This window comes from Entelurus aequoreus, linkage group LG13 (genome assembly GCF_033978785.1).
Source record: "Entelurus aequoreus isolate RoL-2023_Sb linkage group LG13, RoL_Eaeq_v1.1, whole genome shotgun sequence".
NCBI classification, from domain to species: Eukaryota; Metazoa; Chordata; class Actinopteri; order Syngnathiformes; family Syngnathidae; genus Entelurus; species Entelurus aequoreus.
Window position 1 is genome coordinate 25,743,998 of NC_084743.1, and position 22,867 is coordinate 25,766,864.

The 22,867-nt window shown below is 37.9% G+C and overlaps 1 protein-coding gene across 1 annotated transcript in view; it reads left to right on the forward strand.

Annotated features, from left to right (window-relative positions):
• Positions 1-22,867, forward strand: part of LOC133663269 (TRAF3-interacting protein 1-like) — a 34,001-nt gene that overhangs the window by 755 nt on the left and 10,379 nt on the right. The window contains exons 2-10 of the mRNA XM_062067622.1: positions 1,233-1,301; positions 1,378-1,539; positions 4,144-4,254; positions 7,943-8,354; positions 12,227-12,308; positions 17,885-17,977; positions 18,230-18,359; positions 18,427-18,457; positions 18,544-18,617. Coding sequence (XP_061923606.1) covers positions 1,233-1,301; positions 1,378-1,539; positions 4,144-4,254; positions 7,943-8,354; positions 12,227-12,308; positions 17,885-17,977; positions 18,230-18,359; positions 18,427-18,457; positions 18,544-18,617 — 1,164 coding nt within the window. The remainder of the gene's footprint in view (positions 1-1,232; positions 1,302-1,377; positions 1,540-4,143; positions 4,255-7,942; positions 8,355-12,226; positions 12,309-17,884; positions 17,978-18,229; positions 18,360-18,426; positions 18,458-18,543; positions 18,618-22,867) is intronic.

Here is a 22,867-nt window from a genome sequence, read left to right on the forward strand (position 1 = left end):
CATTTTTCAGTATTCATTCAGGAGTTATTCATTTTATCTGTTCACATTTTATTTTCCTGTAATATTTACGCAGCCAGTTGTAGCTCAATTTATGAACCTAATTGGTTCTGTGATGGAGCTCTTAACTCAAAGCATTTGTATCTCAAATCAATGTCGCCCATTGAAATTAATAAAAGTTTGAGAACTACTGCTTTAGAATAACGAACCCGAAAAATGAATACAGATCTAAATAAATATATAAACCCAATTAAAAAATAATGATAATTAGAAACATATTTCTATATGTGAAAATATATTTTAGGGGTATATTAATAATAAGAAGAAATATATTTCTATATGTCAATCAATCAATTAATGTTTATTTATATAGCCCTAAATCACAAGTGTCTCAAAAGGGCTGCACAGGCCACAACGACATCCTCGGTTCAGATCCCACAAAAGGGCAAGGAAAAACTCAACCCAGTGGGATGTCAATGAGAATGACAATGAGAAACCTTGGAGAGGACCGCAGATGTGGTTGACCCCTCGGCCCTTCTAGGGGAGACCGGTGCAATGGACGTCGAGTGGGTCTAGCATAATATTGTGAAAGTCCAGTCCATAGTGGATCTAACATAATAGTGAGAGTCCAGTCCATAGTGGGGCCAGCAGGAGACCACCCCGAGCGGAGACGGGTCAGCAGCGCAGAGATGTCCCCAACCGATGCACAGGCGAGCGCTCCACCCCGGGTCCCGACTCTGGACAGTAAACATATATTTTATGGGTATATACCTATCCATCCATCCATCCATCCATTTTCTACCACTTGTCCCTTTTTGGGGTCACGGGGGGTGCTGGAGCCTATCTCAGCTGCATTCGTGCGGAAGGCGGGGTACACCCTGGACAAGTCGCCTATGTACCTATATATTTTTAAAATTTGATTTAATTGTATTTATTAATTTATTTATATATTGTCATTAAAAGAGGTAATCTAAATGCTGCTAAGTTTCTTTGAACTCTGACTCATTTCCTAGTCCAGTTGCCCGTCGGGTGGCACGCCTGTGCAGAGTGGGTAATTGCAGACGTAATTTGCAAGTGCATAAAAAAACGTCATACGAACGGACGTCTCACATTTGGGAATCGCTTCTCATTGTTCACTTAAAAGAGCCGTTCAAAAGACTCGCCTCAATGTCTCTATTAACAACTGAATAGACAGATGTCTGGTAAATATGTTGTTTTTTTTTACCACCCCTCAGATCATCAGGACCACTGGTTTCATGAAAGGATTGTACAAAGAGAATGAATTGAGGTCAGAGTGTGTAAAAGTAAGTCAGGTCCGACTGTGTTTTTGCTCTGTAACATTTCACAAAAGCGTCCACATTTGTACAATTCTAATCCTAGGACAAAGAAATGAAGATGGCATTCCTTCAGAAAGCAATAGATGTGGTGTCACTGGTTATGGGAGAACCTCTTGCTGTGAAACCAGCACACATAGTTGCTGGTCATGAGCCTGAGAGGACCAACGAGCTGCTGCAGGCTATTGCTAAGTGCTGCATCAACAAGGTTTGTCAATTTCACTCATTCCCAATCATAACATCACTATCCACCTGTTGCCGTTTGTACATTTTTGTTTAGTGGTGTTTTCATGTAAAATATGTGCCTTGGTTTTAGACCTGGGCCAGCTGTCCTTAAGTCAACTAGAAGAGGCAATTCCTGAAGGAATTGCGTGTGAATGCTCCAATGCTGAAGTTGAACTGAAATGCTTACAGAATGTAGTATGAATGTAAGAATAGTTTGAATCTTGAAATGGTTTGAGTGTTGAAAGGCTGACGCTGAACTGAAATGCTAATGGAACGTAGGATGAATGTTGAAATGGTTTAAATTAGAGATGTCCGATAATGGCTTTTTTGCCGATATTCCGATATTGTCCAACTCTTAATTACCGATTCCGATATCAACCGATACTGATATATACAGTCGTGAAATTAACACATTATTATGCCTAATTTTGTTGTGATGCCCCGCTGGATGCATTACACAATGTAACAAGGTTTTCCAAAATAAATCAACTCAAGTTATGGAAAAAAATGCCATATTTATTATTGAAGTCACAAAGTGCATTATTTTTTTTTAACATGCCTCAAAACAGCAGCTTGGAATTTGGGACATGCTCTCCCTGAGAGAGCATGAGGAGGTTGAGGTGGGCGAGGTTGGGGTGGGGGGAGGGGTAGCGGGGGGTGTATATTGTAGCGTCCCGGAAGAGTTAGTGCTGCAAGGGGTTCTGGGTATTTGTTCTGTTGTGTTTATGTTGTGTTACGGTGCGGATGTTCTCCCGAAATGTGTATGTCATTCTTTTTTGGTGTGGGTTCACAGTGTGGCGCATATTTGTAACAGTGTTAAAGTTGTTTATACGGCTACCCTCAGTGTGACCTGTATGGCTGTTGACCAAGTATGGCTTGCATTCACTTGTGTGTGTGAAAAGCCGTATATATTATGTGATTGGGCCAGCACGCAAAGGCAGTGCCTTTAAGGTTTATTGGCGCTCTGTACTTCTCCCTATGTCCGTGTACCACTCCGTACAGCGGTGTTTTAAAAAGTCATAAATTGTACTTTTTGAAACCGATACCGATAATTTCCGATATTACATTTGAAAGCATTTATCGGCCAATAATATTGGCAGTCCGATATTATTGGACATCTTTAGTTTAAATGTTGAAATCGTTTAAACGCTGAAATTGTTTGAATGTTGTAATGGTTTGAATGTTGAAGAGTTTGAATTTCCAGGGAAACCGGAGTTTGGTTTGGAACTTGGGAAAGTGTTAGTTTGAATGTCCAGGATGAGTGGAATGCGTTAATGTTGGAATGGTTTGAATAGGTTGAAAAATGTGGGAATTGTTTCAACTTGGAAAAATGTCCCATTCATTTCAATGGGAACTTCCTGGAAATTACGGAATTTTGGAAAAAGCGGGATTTTTTAGAAAATGATTAGGAGCATGAATGTCCTTTAAATCGGTCAAGAAATGTTGAATTAGTAACAGTTTTTAATTGATAAATTCCTGGAATTTCGGGAAAACCGGGAATTTTTCTAGTTCCTTAACCAACTTGGTTTTTGTCCTGAATATGAGGATTGTTTTGACGGTTAAACGGTTGAAATGGGTTGAAAAATGTGAAAGGAGTAGTCGGACCTAAGGGTGGAAATAGGTTACCATAAATCGGGGATACCTGGAAATGGTAGTTTGAATGTCCAGGATAAGTTGAATGTGTTGAAGGTGGAATGGTTTGAATAGGGTGAAAAACGTGGAAGGTAGAGCGCGGCAAAATCTGGAGAAGAAGAACATTAATAATAATTTGAATAATAAATTGATGCTTTGGAGCATTCACACAATAATCAAACAATAAATGAAAATGAACTCGATAACTTTGCCAGCCTCGATAATCGCCACATGCAGGTGTTTTTACGGGCTAAGAGAGTGGTCACTGTTTGCATCGGTTTCAGCAGCTGCAGTTGTTGTACTACTACATATACGGTAATAATTATAACCTCCTGACAGTTGGTTTTACCGTATCACATTAAAATGATCGGAAAAACTTGCTTGAAAACCACATGTTGATCAAGTTATGGACCGACTAGCGTTAGCTTGCTAGCTATCTTAAAGGGGAACTGCACTTTTTTGGAATTTAAAAGAGTTGTCTTGTATGTTCACTATTTTATTTAAGGTCAAACTTGCAATAAGAAACATATGTTTAATGTACCGTAAGATTTTTTGTTAAAATGGTTATCAATTTATATATATATATACACACATGTATATGTATGCATGCAGGCATGATTTGAAACCTCTGCCTCGAAAGAAAATAATGTTTGCTTTGGTGCCCTTCAAACTTGCCTTGGTGCCCTAAAATATGAGCCCTCCTTTAAGGCAACACTTGTCTTGACCTTAAAAAGTACAAATTCGAGGCCTGCAATAACATTGTTTATCTGCAATAATTTGTAGGTCAATATATCGTCGAGCAAAATGAGTTATCGGCCCAGGCTTACTTGGCTGAATAAATAGTGTTGGGAACAACTGGTCTGTAACTACAACTCTAATGGTAAAATGTGCATAACGTACTGGACAAAACTCTTTGATGTTGACATGCAGTCCCATTTCCTGACTTGGACTGCAGATATCAAGCAAGGATGCCGTGAAGAGAGTTCTTGCAGGAGAAAGGTTGGACGCGATGGCCAGAGACAACACAGTCAAGGAGAATGTGGAGAGATGCGAACAGGACAGAGAGGTTAGTGCGACATTTTGGATGGATCTTTCAGTTATATTGTGTGTATACTGCGATACCAGATCGATGATACAGTAATGATGTAGCATGTTAACGTGGCATCGCATCTAAGAACTTAATGAACACACGGCTGATTGAATGTGTCATTTTGAATTATTCGGACTCAAATCTTATCTTGTAACTACAACCAGTGATTGAATCCTTGATTAAAAAAAAAGAATGGCTATTTGAAAAGAATGGCTGCTTAAGATTCAGTTCCCTTCAAAAAGTCATGAATCCCATCTCTAGCTATAAGCCAATAAGGAAATTTCATTTACTAATAGAATAATTATAATTCACACTGTTCAAACCCTTACTGTTGCACATTCCTAAAAAAAATAATTAATTAATAATGAGATATATGATTTGATATTATACTAACACACAGCATATATATATCTTATAATACAGTATATTCACCTACTTTGGATTAGCTGTAGCAACTTTAATGCACAAAGTGTTTCAAAGTGCTCCCCCTGCATCCTTTTTTTTCCTATATTAATATTAATGAAGATAAAATATATATAAATAATTAAATACACAAACTTTTTTTATATGAAAATTTAATGAATCTAATAATTGCCTGCTAGCAGATTGCATGTGTTTTATGCCCTTTTAGAAAAAAAAAATGTCAAAAGCCCAAAATAGGCAGTATTTCCCCCAAAAAATAAATTCTAAGAGGAATGTTTGATGTAAAGTAATTGGAGACTGAAATAGGTCAATCATTCAATCATTCATTCTGAATTTCTTATTATTTTTTGACCAATGACCGTTTAAAAAAAAAATCCCACTACAGTTTTCAGGGCTCCAAAAGGGCCCCACTCATATAAGTGTTAAAATATAAGTCATACTTTAAAAAAAAAACTTTTAATACTTAAATCTCTGGCTCAAATTCAGATCTATCTGTCGATTTCAAGTTTTTATTATATTTTTTTGTTTTTTTATTCGTTTTATGCACCTTTAGTTGAGAAAATGTTTTTTTATATGGCAAACACACAAGATATTCAATATTTCCCAAAAAATAGGTTTAAAATGGAATATTTGATGTGATGTAATTGGATCCTTTAATAGGTCAATACCAATTTATGACAATATTGATTTTGATTCATTATTACTGTTTGAGCAATGATAGCTTTAAAGAAAAACAGCCTGCATGCAACTTATTCTTGCTACATTTCACCTCCAGCACCCCCTGCGACCCCGAAAGGGACAAGCGGTAGAAAATGGATGGATGGATGGGTGTTGCTTTACATTTGGTGGCTAACACTCAGGTCAAAGTTTGGCTACATTCGGTATATCTATTTTTAGGAACACTAATACAAAACCTCACAATAATGTCTGATTAAATGCTAAAAACGTTATGACAGACCGCCTTAAAAACAGAATGGAATTTTACATATTTTTACTGAATGAGACACCCAGAATGTACATGAAAATAAAGAATGTGTGGTTTACAATATTAACTATGAACGATAAAAAACTGAATATTGACAACAAATGAATGTCACACCCCCACTTGATCGACATATTTTACAATACAGCGAAACGCAACAAAAATGCAACAAACAGCGAAATACGAACGCGAAGGGTGAAAAAAACCCACATACAATCTGATATATCACTAAGCTTTAGAACTTTGTTGTAAAAATCTCCTTCCGCGTCTGTCCCTGACACCCGCATTTCAGGCTGGCCGCTCTGGAAACACTCCGTGGAAACGCTCCCCACCCACACTGCTTGGTGCCTCGTCTGAGCTGCTGTGACTTAGATTACCATAGTAACTAGTATATCATTCAAAAGTGCACATTCCAACCCTTGAAATACTTTGTATAGTTCAAGACTTACAGTAATTTGAAATCATCACTGCATATCATAATGGCAGCTACAGTTTCGATCTTAAAGATTTAAAACAATTATTTGTGAATGTCGGGCGGGCCAGATTGAAAAGCTTAACGTGCCTCATCTGGCCCCCGGGCCCAGGTCGGCGTTAGATGGTGCTGTGTGCAGCATTTACTTATACAACCCTATGCACACAACCTCTCCTGGTCATTAATTAAAGTGCGACCCCTGTTTTTGGCCTAAAAATGGCAGACAGAAACCAATATGTCCGACTTCCTGTTTATTTTCAAACAACCTTCCCTGGTCATTAGTTAAAGTGCGACCCCTGTTTTTGGCCTAAAAATGGCAGATAGAAACCAAGATGTCCGACTTCCTGTTTATATTCAAATATTGCTTCTTGAGATGTTTACATGCGTCCTCTCATGATAGACGTCTCCATCGTTTTTCATGACAAGACGTGAATCTGGTAGCAGGGGCAATTTATTTTTCTAATTTTTAAAGTGGCGCTATTGTGTCAATTTTAAAAATGTTGTTGTGGAAGTCGCTTCCTAGCAGTTCCACTGAAGACACGGCACAAGAACCCAAGCGTGCAGTTTTTAACAAATGTTTTAATCATCCAATTGTTTTAACAAAGTTCTTCTCCCCCAGAACGTGACTTTTCAGTCACGTCCGTATCCTCTCTCCCTCTCTGCTCCCGGCCACTTACTGTTAAAGACAACAGATGATTAGATTAACACGTACCACCTGTGAAATCTAATCACCTGCCAGCTGTGTCTCGCCGTCAGCACATGCCCCGCCCCTGCCCGATGGTGCTCGTCCTCAGTACCATGGACAGCGGCGGTGACTTTTCCTCCTGCAGGCAGCGCTGGCTACACCTCCCCCCACAGTTGTGCTCAGGTCCATGGAGCCACAAGGGCGACGGCAAAGAGCCACATGCGACTCTAGAGCCGCGGGTTGCTGACCCCCGATTTAAGTCCTCGGTTTGGGTAGGAATGAAAACTATTAACCACAACAAATTATGACAATTAGCGAAAACAAATCCGCAAAATTAGCTGCACCGTTTTATAAGCTGCAGGGTCAGAAGGGTAGGAAAAAAGTAGCGGGCGCCAGGAGAGGACATGATACAGAACACAATAATATCAAAGCCCAAACTGTCATGTGACGACATGACACAAAATGCCAATAAAAATAAATAATTAGAGATGTCCGATAATATCGGGCGATAAGTGCTTTAAAATGTAATATCAGAAATTATCGGTATCAAAAAGTGAAATGTATGACTTTTTAAAACGCCGCTGTACGGAGTGGTATACACGAACGTAGGGAGAAGTACAGAGTGCCAATAAACCTTAAAGGCACTGCCTTGGCGTGCCGGCCCAATCACATAATATCTACGGCTTGTCACACACACGAGTGAATGCCAGGCATACTTGGTCAACAGCCATACAGGTCACACTGAGGGTGACCGTATAAACAACTTTAACACTGTTACAAATATGCGCCACACTGTGAACCCACAAACAAGAATGACAAACACATTTCGGGAGAACATCCGCACCGTAACACAACATAAACACAACAGAACAAATACCCAGAACCCCTTGCAGCACTAACTCTTCCAGGACGCTACAAAATTTCTGCATCTCCTGGAAAACTGATATTTCATAATGACTCAAATTACTGCTGACTTGATTCTTGCCATTAGAAGAAAAATGAAAACCAAAGATGATTTCCCCGGTACGTAGCCTACCTAATTGGTTTTGGTTTGCTCACTATTGTGCTTATTTTGAATACAATGTTGGTGTTAATATTCCAGGAGAAGAAGAAAAGTGAGCCTGGTGAGTGCAAGGAAGAGAGGGACCCGGAACAGCCCAGGGAGCAGGAAAGGCAACGTCGAGATGGTGAGAGAGAGCACCGTCACGACCGGGAGCGTTCCGGCAAGAACCGACGTCGCGAACAGGACCACGCCAAAAACTGCGAACAAGACCAGCTCTGTGACCGGCAGCAAGACCCAGATAAAGACAATGGTCACGGGAAAGCAAAGGGCAGAGAAAAGGAGCAGGCGAAAGATCACGAAAGAGAAAGCATCAAAGCTAAAGACAATGAAAGAGAAAAGGTTCCAAACCCAGCCAGTGAAAGGCCCAAGCGCTCTTCCTCGCAGACTGCTAGTCCAGCAAGTCTACCTCAGGTCTCATTTGCCGATGACCAAAAGAATAAAACTATTGGAGGTATGTTTGACATTCCCCTTATTAAATACATACAGTAGAGGCCAAAAGTTTGGACACACCTTCTCCTCATTCAATGCGTTTTCTTTATTTTCATGACTATTTACATTGTAGATTGTCACTGAAGGCATCAAAACTATGAATGAACACATGTGGAGTTATGTACTTAACAAAAAAAGGTGAAATAACTGAAAACATGTTTTATATTCTAGCTTCTTCAAAATTGCCAACCCTTTGCTCTGATTACTGCTTTGCACACTCTTGGCATTCTCTCGAAGATGAGCTTCAAGCACACCTGTCAAGGGAAAACCATTTCAGGTGACTACCTCTTGAAGCCCATCGAGAGAATGCCAAGAGTGTGCGAAAAAGTAATCAGAGCAAAGGGTGGCTATTTTGAAGAAACTAGAATATAGTTATTTCACATTTTTTGGTTAAGTACATAACTCCACATGTGTTCATTCATAGTTTTGATGCCTTCAGTGACAATATACAATGTAAATTAGAGATGTCCGATAATATCGGCCTGTCGTTTTTTAAATTATTGGTATCGGTATCGTTTTTTGTTGTTGTTTTTTTTGTTTTGTTTTTAAATTATCGGTATTGTTTTTTTAATTATTGGTATCTATATCGTTTTTTTTGTTGTTGTTGTTTTTGTTTTAAATTAAATCAACATAAAAAACACAAGATACACTTACAATTAACGCACCAACCCAAAAAACCTCCCTCCCCCATTTACACTCATTCAAACAAAAGGGCTGTTTCTTTCTGTTATTAATATTCTGGTTCCTATATATATATATATATATATATATATATATATATATATATATATATATATATATATATATATATATATATATATATATATATATATATATATATATATATATATATATATATATATATATATATATGTACATATATATATATAATATATATATATATATATATATATATATATATATATATATATATATATATATATATATATATATATATATATATTTATATATATATATGTATATATTTATATGTACATATATATATATATATATATATATATATATATATATATATATATATATATATATATATATATATATATATATATATATATATATATATATATATATATATATATATATATGTACATATATATATATATATATATATATACATATATATATATATATATATATATATATATATATATATATATATATATATATATATATATATATATATATATATATATATATATATATATATATATATATATATATATATATATATATATATATATATATATATATAGTCTGCAAGGGATACAGTCCGTAAGCACACATGATTGTGCGTGCTGCTGGTCCACTAATAGTACTAACCTTTAACAGTTCATTTTACACATTTTCATTAATTACTAGTTTCTATGTAACTGTTTTTATATTGTTTTACTTTCTTTTTTATTCAACAAAATGTTTTTAATTTATTTATCTTATTTTATTTTATTTATTTAAAAAAAAAAGGATCTTATCTTCACCATACCTGATTGTCCAAATTAGGCATAATAATGTGTTAATTCCACGACTGTATATATCGGAATCGGTTGATATCGGTATCGGTAATTAAGAGTTGGACAATATCGGAATATCGGATATCGGCAAAAAAGCCATAATCGGACATCCCTAATGTAAATAGTCATAAAGAAAACCCGTTGAATGAGAAGGTGTGTCCAAACTTTTGGCCTGTATTGTATATCATATTTTTCGGACTACACGGAAAACTTAAAATCCTTTCATTTTCACGCCTTAAAACCTGGTGGGCCTTATGTATGTATTCATTCTGGTTCTGCTAACTGACCCGCGAAACCAATCTTAGCTGGTACATGGTGTAATGAAAAGTGTGGCCAATAGATGGCCGGCACACATAAGAGATAAGTGTGGATTACAGGTTGACACCTGTTTTGATAAATGATGCTAGGAAGTACCGGTAAGCAAGCAAGACCAAAACATTGATGTTTCATTGAGAATATAGAACATTACACACAGCGCTCAAAATGTTTTAGTACGACTTTGGTAAGCTACGAAACCACATCTCTTGATGGATTGTCGGCGCTTTACGGCTACAATAGTCAGACGTACTGTGCTTCAACATATTAATGGTGTGTGTATAATGAACCCGAAATGGCACCTATTAGGAGACATTATCTGGCGTTTTGTTACACCCTATTATGCAAAACCAATTTTTATTACCTACTGGTACCTGCTGATGTGTATTTGGGATCTGCATTAATCCTGAATATTGCGTGCGTTCGTCATTGTAGTCCGCGCTGTAGTCAGTAAGCTTTTTCTTACCAGGATTGCTGGCAGTGCAAACATTCAAAAAGTCATTTTTTACTTCATTATGGTTTCTTCAAGGACTTCAGTGATTATTTAGTTGTATTGAAATGGAAACCAGCATGTCTCTTTTCTTTACAGATAAATCTGCCAGGGAAAGAGGTATGTGTCTCTCTGACACTACACTCTTTAACGCTTTGAAAACTCAAAGCAATCTCAACTTAAGCGGAAAATATTAAATTTAATGATTGGATATTCGAGAAGCAACAGTTCTCAGTTTTGACTTACTATACCCGTTTAAAGGAGAACTGCACTTTGTTTGGAATTTTGTCTATCATTTACAATTCTTATGCAAGACGAGAACAGATGTGTTTTTTTTCTTTTTATACATTGAAACTCGTAAATAAAGGCTGGCAAAAGTCAGCTAACAATGGAGCCAATGAGTCACTGTATACCGCCTATAAAGTACTCAAAAACATCCAAAAGCTTCTATCAGAATTTTACTGACATATTATAAGTATATATGCAATGTAGTAACTGATACATTTATAATAACATGTGCTATTTACTTATTTTGCTAATTTTAAGCATATGGCGGCATATTAATTTCACAGACGTCTCACAATGTTTGCTTTTCCCTTTAACAACAACCACATTTCTACTCATGGCAGACTTTGTGAGACAAAAAAGGTCACGTTAGGACAAATTATCTAGAACCTTCAATTTTTGAGCCTGAATATAAAGAGGATGAACTACAAGTTTTAGAAGTTGTGTACTAATCAAATGCAGCTTTAGTAAAACACTTAAGAATCATGTAGCAAAATATAAAAAAAAAATACAAACTACGAACATAATAAAACAATCACTTATTGTACAATGTCTGCTGTCACTGGGATGCAGACTGATGGGATGTTTATACCTTCTCGTGTAGATTAAGAATGAATCATAATCCCCACGAGGGATTACTAAAAAAAAAGGTGGGCGCCAGCTCCGGTTCTAAATTGGATGACACATCTGACCAACTTCTCGGTTTGTGGCCACAACCTCTACACCAGGTAAGAGGCATGATTTAGGATCTCGAATTAACTTTTGCCAATTTAGAGAATGCAGCATCTGAACATATTAGATCTGTGATCACAGCACCGTTAAAAGTAGTTTGTCTGCTTTAGCGATTATAATAACAATATCGCTAATACTTTGTTAATATTCAGGTCACGACATGTAAATGGAGTATTGTTGGCGGTTTTCGGGAGTTTTTTTAGAGGTTTTTATGGGCGCATTAGTGTACTTCCATTTGCTGTATTGTTAGACACCTCGTACTTGTCGTATTTTACGAATTAGAATGCATATAAAAGAAAAACTTGTGTTCTTGTCTTACATAAGGATTGCGAATGATAGGCAAAATTCTAAAAAAAATGCAAATCCCCTTTAGCAACTACAACTGTTCTACAGTATGTTTATTTTGGTCTTCCTGTTGAGGAGTAGGAAGGTTTAAGTAATAAGATGTCTGCTGGATGTTTACTCTTGACTCTTCTCTCACAGATGCTCATGCTGCACAGAGACCCCTCCTCAAGGAAAGTGGAGATACCGTTGGCTCCTTATGTCCATCGGAAATGGTGCCGAGGTCTGTAGTGACAGTACAGTATTCTTTTTGTTATTTTGTACTTTGTTGAATTATGTTGACAAAAACGGGAAACGAAAAGGGGGATTTGGAATAAAAACCACATTTAGCAGCACTTGCTTTAAAACCGATTTTCAACATTCAAAATCAGACCCTTTTTCATTATTTTTGTGATTGACATTTTGATCTCAAGTACATGGATGTTCGCAGTGGCGCTTTTACCTATGGGCCACATGGGAAATTACCCAAGTCATTATTCTCTAGTGGACGCCACAAGGACGAGGGGGAACAATCATATATATTTATGCTTATTTTTGACTTACTGTAATGGTCGCTTTTTAAAAAATTTGCTATAGGGATATCATATGACCAGGTAACATTACAGTTATTGTGACCAAAATGAATATGGTTATCTTTATCATGTTGTTGAACGTACTCAAGTACTTATACACACACGGAAATCCTTTAACCAAGTTTTATTTAAAAATTAACAGACACGCAACATACTTTTTTTTTGGCAGAATAAACATTAAATATTGTTGTGATTTTTTAAGAGTGTGTGAATATGAGTGTGAATATTGTCTGTCTATATCAATCAATCAATGTTTATTTATATAGCCCTAAATCACAAGTGTCTCAAAGGGCTGCACAAGCCACAACGACATCCTCGGTTCCGATCCCACATAAGGGCAAGGAAAAACTCACAACCCAGTGGGATGTCAATGTGAATGACTATCTGTGTTGGCCCTGCGATGAGGTCCAGGGTGCACCCCGCCTAGCGCCCGAATGCAGGTGGGATAGGCTCCAGCACCCGTGCGACCCCGAAAGGGACAAGCGGTAGAAAATGGATGGTTGGATATTACTTAAATTTGAGTGTTAAAATATGTTTATCTTCTTCCCTTTTAATTTGTAAAAGTGTTTTTTGAAGGTGCTATATATGTCACGGTTAGGTAGATGCTTAGAGGGCGCTCGTGTTTGATCATTGTGATCCAACCCTTAAAACCTCTAAAGGCTTAGTGGCCACATGCGTGGACAGCACCGTTTAGCTCTAATTTCCAAAATTGTGTACACTACTAAATCGGGGTCTTATGGCTGCTTATGTGGTGACGGAACCAGATCTTTTCCATACATCCATATTTAAGTGTTACTTTTTTACTTCCATAGTCATATTACAAAACAGCTAGTGTTTTTCCAATTCAGTCTGCTTAGTAAAAGTTTGACTGTGTGTAGGCCTTGAAGCTGTGGAATGCAAAGGGTAGACAAAACAACGAGGTAGGAGAGAACGGGGAGGGCGAGGCAGAGGCAGACCGGATAGAGCCACACATCTGAATGGGTTATGCAAGGCTGGCCTCATTATTGTCAAATATTTGAGAATAAACCACAAAATACCAACTACTGCCTGGTGATCAATTTAAACTCCAGCTTATGTGCCATAAAAATAACTTGGGAGTGACCAGCGACTTAAAATCCCTGGGAGGAAGAGCTGGTTCACGCAACAGTGGACACTTATACTGCCATCTGGTGGTGTCAGAAGAGTATAACATACAATGGAATTTTGAAAAAAAAGTGTAAAAATAAGAATTAGCATGTCACTAAACATTAGGTACACGTGTGTGTACTTATGGACTAAGTACATCATATCAAAAGATGATTCTTAGTTTTTATTCTAATTAGGGTCGCCCAAATAGCAAAGACAAATTTAAAAAAAGCATGTAAACAAACAGCTTGGGCCTTAATAGGTTAAGGATATGCACACGCACATGAGAAAAAACATTTGTAAAATTTTTGGATTCGACGAAAGTAGCTTCGGGTATGTTTACACTACAGGGTAACATGTTCAATTCAGATTTTTTTTTATCAAATCCAATCTTTTTCTTTAGTAGTCGCTTTAAAAAAAAAAAGCGATGTCTGATGTGAATGCAATCTGACCCGAATGCAAACATGACAGACTGCAGTGTTTATGGAAGTCTAATTGTAGCAGGCATCATTCCTGGCGCATTTGTGGCAATTTCAAGGATTTTGGACAATCAAAGTCAACATTTTCTGTAGGGAGTTATTGCGCATATAATAGTTTTTAGCGCTTCCATATGGGGTCTACTGACATATGTAAGTTAGAACTATACGCTACTTTTTATTAGAAATGGCAACAGTGGAGGATGCATGTGCATGTACGAGCCAGTCTGCCCCACAACAAGAGGATAGAGAAAATGGAGCTTATTGACTACGACGTCGAACCACAATGGCGGACTCGCGCAAAGCTCTTCGGGTAAAACTTGACTATACAGGGATAATCCGCTGATATCACCAATTGGAAAAACGGCACAAAGTGGGCAAATTTCAAACGGCTAGTTTGGAGAAAGTATGAAGGAAGATTTATAAATATCTCTGCCATGCCTCCATAGTTGGATTTCAAGTTTGCGGGACTTATGCAGGTCCCAAATACACAAAAACAGGTACCAATAGGTAAGAAAAGTTGGTTTTGCATTTTAGGTCCCCTTTAAAACAATAAGGAATTGTATTGTGTGTTGGCCCTGCGATGAGGTGGCGACTTGACCAGGGTGTACCCCGCCTTCCGCCCGAATGCAGCTGAGATAGGCTCCAGCACCCCCCGCAACCCGGAAAGGGAAAAGCGGTAGAAAATGGATGGGTGGATGGATAATATTAAGAAGGAAGAGGGCAAGCATTTGGGCTCTCGCAGTTTGTAGGACATTTGCTTCCACATCTGCTCCAAAAGAGCGTGTGGGTGAGCCGTCGGCGACAGGAGTGGTTGAACATCGACGGGATTTCCGAAAACATATTATTTACGCCTACAATTTATTTTGCAACCGTCTATTTTGTCAAATAATTACTTATCGCTTTTTGATGACGTATTGGTCGGATGAACGCGACCGGACCATTCAGACTGCAGTTGCATCGGATACATATCTGATTTATATCCACATGCGAAAGAGGGTCGGACTTGGAAAAAACGGAACTGCAGTGTTCACAGTGTATCATGAATCAATTTAAGTGGACCCCGACTTAAACAAGTTGAAAAACTTATTCGGGTGTTACCATTTAGTGGTCAATTGTACGGAATATGTACTTCACTGTGCAACCTACTAATATAAGTCTCAATCAATCAAAAACATTGACGTGAAAATCTCAGAAACAGGTCACACTTGGGCAAAAAAAATATCTGAATAAACCTGCAGTGAGAATATGGCTTTAAAGCAAGTTGCAAACGGACTCTTTAATGATAAAGGAAAAACGGGGTGTTGCTCGCACCTCTTCCGGTTTAAGTGACGTCACATCGGTTCACTTCCTGTTGTAGACATAACAACAAAAAAAAAGGAAATAGATTTATCGCTCTGTGAGAGCACAGCCTGTAGGTTCAATGTGCACAATTGAATAGCGGTTGCTAAGAAAGTAATGTGTTTTTATAAGTTTACTGTAGATTGAAATGGGGAAAGACACTAAAGGGGACCTATAATGCAAAAACAACTTGTCTTACTTATTAGTACCTATTTTTGTGGATTTGGGATCTACATAATTCCCACAAATTTGAATTGAAACCATAGAGGCATGGCGAAGATATTTATAAAACGATCTTGCCTTCCTTCATACTTCCTCCAAACGAGTAATTTTTTTTTAACGTTTGTTTTTTCTCAGTTGTGACGTCAGCAGATACCTCCATATATGGTAGAGGTTAACCCAAAAACCTTCGTGCAAATTCGCCATTGTGACAACGCTGTAGTCAATAAGTTCCTTATTTTTCTCTATCCTCTTGTTGTGGGGCAGACTGGCTCTTACATGCACACACATCCTCCGCCGTAGCCATTTCTAATACAAAGTAGCGTATAGTTCCAACTAGAGATGTCCGATAATGGCTTTTTTGCCGATATCCGATATTCCGATATTGTCCAACTCTTAATTACCGATTCCGATATCAACCGATACCGATATATACAGTCGTGGAATTAACACATTATTATGCCTAATTTTGTTGTGATGCCCGCTGGATGCATTAAACAATATAACAAGGTTTTCCAAAATAAATCAACTCAAGTTATGGAAAAAAATGCCAACATGGCACTGCCATATTTATTATTGAAGTCACAAAGTGCATTATTTTTTTTAACATGCCTCAAAACAGCAGCTTGGAATTTGGGACATGCTCTCCCTGAGAGAACATGAGAAGGTTGAGGTGGGCGGGGTTGAGGTGTGTGTGTGGGTGGGGGGGGGTAGGGGGTAGCGGGGGGTGTATATTGTAGCGTCCCGGAAGAGTTAGTGCTGCAAGGGGTTCTGGGTATTTGTTCTGTTGTGTTTATGTTGTGTTATGGTGCGGATGTTGTCCCGAAATGTGCTTGTCATTCTTGTTTGGTGTGGGTTCACAGTGTGGCGCATATTTGTAACAGTGTTAAAGTTGTTTATACGGTCACCTTCAGTGTGACCTGTATGGCTGTTGACCAAGTGTGATTTGCATTCACCTGTGAGTGGGAAAAGCCATAGATATTATGTGACTGGGCCGGCACGCCAAGGCAGTGCCTTTAAGGTTTATTGGCGCTCTGTACTTTTCCCTACGTTCGTGTACCACTCCGTACAATGGCATTTTAAAAAGTCATAAATTTTACATTTTGAAACCGATACCGATAATTTTGAAATCGATACTGATAATTTCCGATATTACATTTTAAAGCATCTATCGGCCGATAATATCGGCAGTCCGATATTATCGGACATCTCTAGTTCCAACGTATATCTGTCAGTAGACTCGCTATGGAAGAAAATGGTTTGAAGATGCTCTGTAAAATATAATTAATGCAACATGTTGACCAAAGAATTACCTTTACATGTTGCGTAGACCAAAAGGATGTGTTTTAAATGTAGAAAAAAAATCATAATATGACCCCTTCAATGTTAGGAATCAAGTTAGCTCGCTAGTTACTTCTCCTGGAGCAATATTAGGAGTTATTCAAAGGTTCTATAATAATTAAAAATTTGAAACGTAATCCTAAACGCCGGAAAATGTGCCACGGTTTGTCACTGATACGAGGCGGTGCAAGCAACACAAACACAAGGGGGGTCTCGCACTCGGCACCATTGAAGCTACAAACCCCGTTTCCATATGAGTTGGGAAATTGTGTTGGATGTAAATATAAACGGAATACAATGATTTGCAAATCATTGTATCCCGTCTTTTGCAATAGGCAGCCTTTCGGCTCCTTGAACAGTTAGCATTGTCTTCTGAATTTGTCGATAGACCCGAGCAATGCTCATTCCAATCAGCAGATGCCTTGTTATCACAGTTCCAAATCCATAGATATCTTTTACGTCCTGGACGGAAATACAATGATTTGCAAATCATTGTATTCCATTTATATTTACATCTAACACAATTTCCCAACTCATATGGAAACGGGGTTTGTAGAACCGCAATGCTATGTTTGCATGGCTTTGTAATGGATGATTGCAAAGCAGTGTTTCAAATCGAGTTCATATGTTTGGTTTTTATTGTACCAATGTTTAATCATCGCACTGATTTTTGGTTCCTTTGCCACGTTATTTCAGTCCAATTGATGCTTCTTTGTATTGAATAGTGACAAGCAAACGCCGAGGCCCAGCAGTGCTCGTCCTGCGCCCCCTCCAGTCAAGAAGCAGGAGAGTTACACTGAGTGTCTCCCACCTGAGAGGTGACCCCAATACAACTCATTTGTGTCACCATTGTGTGTGTAGATCATCCAGGTCATGGTAATGCATTGAAATTGAACAGAAGAAAAATGCAGATATCTGCTCAGATAAGCTTTTTACCAACCAAAAAGAACCACAGTACCCTTTATTCAACTCTTTGCATTATTCTTCTTTATGTCAAATCACTATATGTAAAATATGTTGATTTTTATACATTATGACTGACTGTTTTCAATGCATTTTTGTTTTTTTAGGCTTCCTAGTGCCAAGTCATCAGTCATCAGAGATGGAAAGAAGCTGTCGGATGATGATGAAGATGAAGATGAGCAGTTTCTAGTGGCAGAGGCACCCCCTGAACCTGCAGACGTTCCCGAGAAGGTGTTGGTGAGTAAAGAAAGTAAATACCTGATTGAAAAGGACAAACATAAACATCATGCCTTTTCTTATCCAGGAACCGGCACTTAATGGCGAAGAGAAACACGGTACAGTCTTTGTTGTTGGTTTGTTTTTTTATAAAGTTTTGCTTCCTGGAAGCTATTGGCAAGCTTTGATGTTTTTTTTCCTGAAGGCGGACTTGTGAAAAAGATTCTAGAGACCAAAAAAGACTACGAGTTGTCACCGTCCACCATTACATCTAAAGAGGTATGTTTACTTCCTATTGCAGTTTTTTTTCGGGGGGGGGTGGGGGTGGGGGGGTGGGGGGGGGTGGGGGGGGTGAGCGTATCTGTGTAGTAGTGGTTCACGGATTAGACTTAGACAAGTCTAAGTCTAGTGGCTCACCCGTGGTTCCAACAACCACTAGACCAGTGGTTCTTAACCTGGGTTCGATCGAACCCTAGGGGTTCGGTGAGTCGGCCTCAGAGGTTCGGCAGAGCCTCCGCCGCAGAGGTCAAGACACGCCCGACTCATCGTGTAAACAAAAACTTCTCCCTGTCGGCGTATTATGGATACCCCCAAACAATGTTCCCTCTAATTTTCCATATGTGTGAGCAAATGCTAATGAGGTATTGTGGATTTGCGGATAGTATTATGGATACCCCCAAACAATGTTCCCTCTAATTTTCCATATCATGTGGAGCACATGTGAGCGACGTCAGACTTGTCCCAAACCTGACTAAATAACAAGTTCAATGTTATTATTATTATAATCCAATGACAGCAGTCATTTCCATGAGATTATTTTCTAATATAAGTGTTTTGGCCCACTTACAATGACTATAACATATTGTTTTTCATGAGCTGTGTACTAGTATTATATGTCTGGGTGGGGGTCCTGCTTTGGAAATGTGTACCCCTTACAGATATCACATTTAGTTCCCACTAAAACATTCACTTGTTGCACAATGAGATGTAAACATGGGATCATGTATACATTCCTGTAACTTTCTGTTTGTAAAAAATATCTTCATTAGTATTTCTTGAATATAATAAATAATTTTATGATTATGGTTCGGGTTCGGTGAATGCGCATATGAAACCTCCAACAAGGTTAAGAACCACTGCTCTAGACTTAGACTTGTCTAAGTCTAAGTCTAGTGGTTCACGGGTGCATGTTTTGTCTATAAGCCTGGAAGTCACTCTGCTCGGTTTCCAGGAACAGATACAACATCCAAGGTGTTTTTTAAGAAGTGGAGAGTATTTCAGAGGGTCCTTTGCTGCACTGGTCTCACCGGGGTGTTTACTGCACGGCCTTGCCAAGGCCGTTTGCAGAGTGAGCCAAATTGTAGATAAGGATTGTCATTGGTTTCGGGTGAGCAAACACATTCCAATTGGATTCGTCTGATCAAATTGGCCATTCTGGCTCTCAAATTGAACTTGTCCGAAATGTTATCGAATTTGCGATTCAATTCCAAGATCGCCAGAGTCTGAGTGCCCACAGCTCTGCCCATCCCGTCTTTTGCAATAGGCAGCCTTTGGGCTCCTTGAACAGTTAGCATTGTCTTCTGAATTTGTCGATAGACCCGAGCAATGCTCATTCCAATCAGCAGATGCCTTGTTATCACAGTTCCAAATCCATAGATATCTTTTACGTCCTGGACGGAAAAACTGACAGGCACAGGACTCGCCACTTCTCCCAAGAGTCCCTAATGTATTTGGCAGCAACAGTCCCATTGGAACAGGCATGTTCCTCTGAACCTGTGCTTTTTGTCAAGAGGATCTTGTCAATTGATTTGAAAGTCCAGTTAATCAATTCCATGTTTAGAACACTGCAAAAAAGAGGCTCTTAGAAAGTTAAGAAGACAAGACGAGACAAGAAGCAAAGCAGGAAATATAACGGAGAAGGAGGGCAATGTGACTGCCTTTGTTGAAAGCCAGACAGAAAAGGGTAGGGATGATGTTTGATAAGAAATTATCGAGGTCGAGCCCATTATCGAATCCTCTTATCGAACCGATTCCTTATCCATTCTCTTATCGAATCCAGATAGGTTGTTGTGTATGGAAAAAAACTGAATATTTGGTTTAACAAAAGCTCACTTTTATTTTATAAGAAAAAAATAAAAATAAAAATAAATAAATATTGACTGTTACCCCCCTAAAAAATTAAAAATAATAAATATTGACTGTTGTTACCCAAAGTATATTAAGTGGGATTTTTCAGAAAAACAAATATATACAGTAACACAAAAACAACCTGTCTCAGTGATCACTATAGGTGAAAAGCCATGCCTTGAGGCGTTTTTTCCGGTCCATTATTTTTGCTGCTTGTGACATCACAGGAAATGACGTAGCTCAGTCGAATGACTGAGCTACGTCATTTCCTGTGATGTTCTACAGGGCATTTCTTGTGTGACGGGATTCGTTCCCAGGGATTCAAATAAAGAACCAACTCTTTTTCTTTACTATAGTGGCCTCGATAACGGGAACCGGTTCTCAAAAAGGGATTTGAGTCCATGGAATCGGTTCTTTTCTTATCGAACAACCGGGAGAACAGGTTTCGAACATTATCTTTAGGAAAGGGTCAGAATGTCATCCAGGAATTTAAAAAAAAAAGTGTTTCACTTGAATGCACTACATTTATGTGCTCAACAATTTCACTTTTGGAGTGAAACTTGCCAGCAGGCAAACCAATTGGAGTCTCCGCACTCATCTTTGCGTTGACCTGACCACTGACCGTAAAACAACCAGTGATGCCTTTCAGGTCTGCGGTTAAGCATTTTTGTGATTAATCACTTGAATTAACTTGATATTTTTGGCAGCCCTAATTTTAACACATTTAAAGCAGCCTTATTAGAATATCTTTCAACAATTATAAATCTCAGTGGCGCTACAATGCTACAAATCAAAGGGTGTTGGCCATAATCGAGCCTTGATGCTGTTTAAAAGGTCCTACTGAAAATACAATATTTTGTGTGTCTAACTCAGAAAAAAAATCTAACCTCATGTCAACGATGATGTAGATTGCAAAACTGTGATTAGTCTTTTTTTTTTCCTTAATCATTTTAATTTTTTCTGCCAAAACAGAAAAAGAATGGAGAAAATTCATGAGCGTGTCAGAAAAAAATAAGCAAATAAGAGCATTCTAAAGTAATAGATGCCATATATCACATGGAACAATGCTAATATTAAATAGTGGAGTAGAACGCAAACATTAGCAACTGTGTAACACTATTAGCGTCACGTTTTAACAGGCTATCATTTCATTATGTCTTACAAGATGCTTCTGACAAAATCTTGTAATAGCTTTTCGGCGAGGGTTCAGCTCATTACTTGCAATTCTCTACCAAAACATTGGGGGCAGTGTTTCACAGAAAATAAACAACTGCAACTCTAGTTGACCAGCTATAATAATAATAATAATAATAATAATAATAATAATAATAGTACCTCGGATTTATATAGCGCTTTTCCAAGTACCCAAAGTCGCTTTACATGTAGAAGCTATAGCTTCCTCTGTAATTTTAGTGAACAATCGAGGACATTGTGTACATGTTGCTCTGAAATCTGCTAATATTTTTATATCTTGTAGCCGGTGAAGACAGACCTTCAAGATAAAGGCATACCAATAATAAATAACATAGTAGCAGAGCTGCCAAGCCACACACTTTGAGCGTGACAGTCACGCAATTTAACATTTCAACACTTGACATTTATCTCGTGACAAGTTATAATTTTTTTTTACAAGGGAAATAACAGCAATTTACATGGCAGTTAATTGGACAAAGGAAAATAAAGCAAGTACAGTTGTGTGCTCGGACTGCAGCAGTGCATTAATCAGCATAAAAAAACATTGTTTCAGAAACAAGGCAGGATGTAATATATCAAATCAAACGTTATTTATGTAGCACTTTTCATACACAGGCAAGTGGCAAACATAAACTAAAACTGAAATAAACATTGAGAATAATCAGTCAAGCGTAAGTAAAAAGTATAGTTCAGAAAGTACTCAATAAAAAATAGCAGGATAATTGGAATAAAGAAAGAAAAGGTACGCATTACAAAGTCCAGACGAGTGTAGGAGTGATAAAAGGAGGCAATAGAAATAGGAAAGAGGAATATATTATTACTAGAATGAGGTTAGGACATGCATATCTAAATAGTTCAAAATTGAAACTGAAATTAATAGGGAAACATAACACAGGGCTGTGTGGTTATTGTCATCAAATAGAAAATCTAGAGCATATACGAATGCAGTGTAGGAAATATAATTGAGATAGGGAAATAATGAAAAATAAGTTAATGAAAGAGAAGGTTAGTATAGCAGTTGAGGATATTTTAAAGGCCTACTGAAATGAAATGTTTTTATTTAAACGGGGATAGCAGATCCATTCTATGTGTCATACTTGATCATTTCGCGATATTGCCATATTTTTGCTGAAAGGATTTAGTAGAGAACATCGACGATAAAGTTCGCAACTTTTGGTCGCTGATAAAAAAAGCCTTGCCTGTACCGG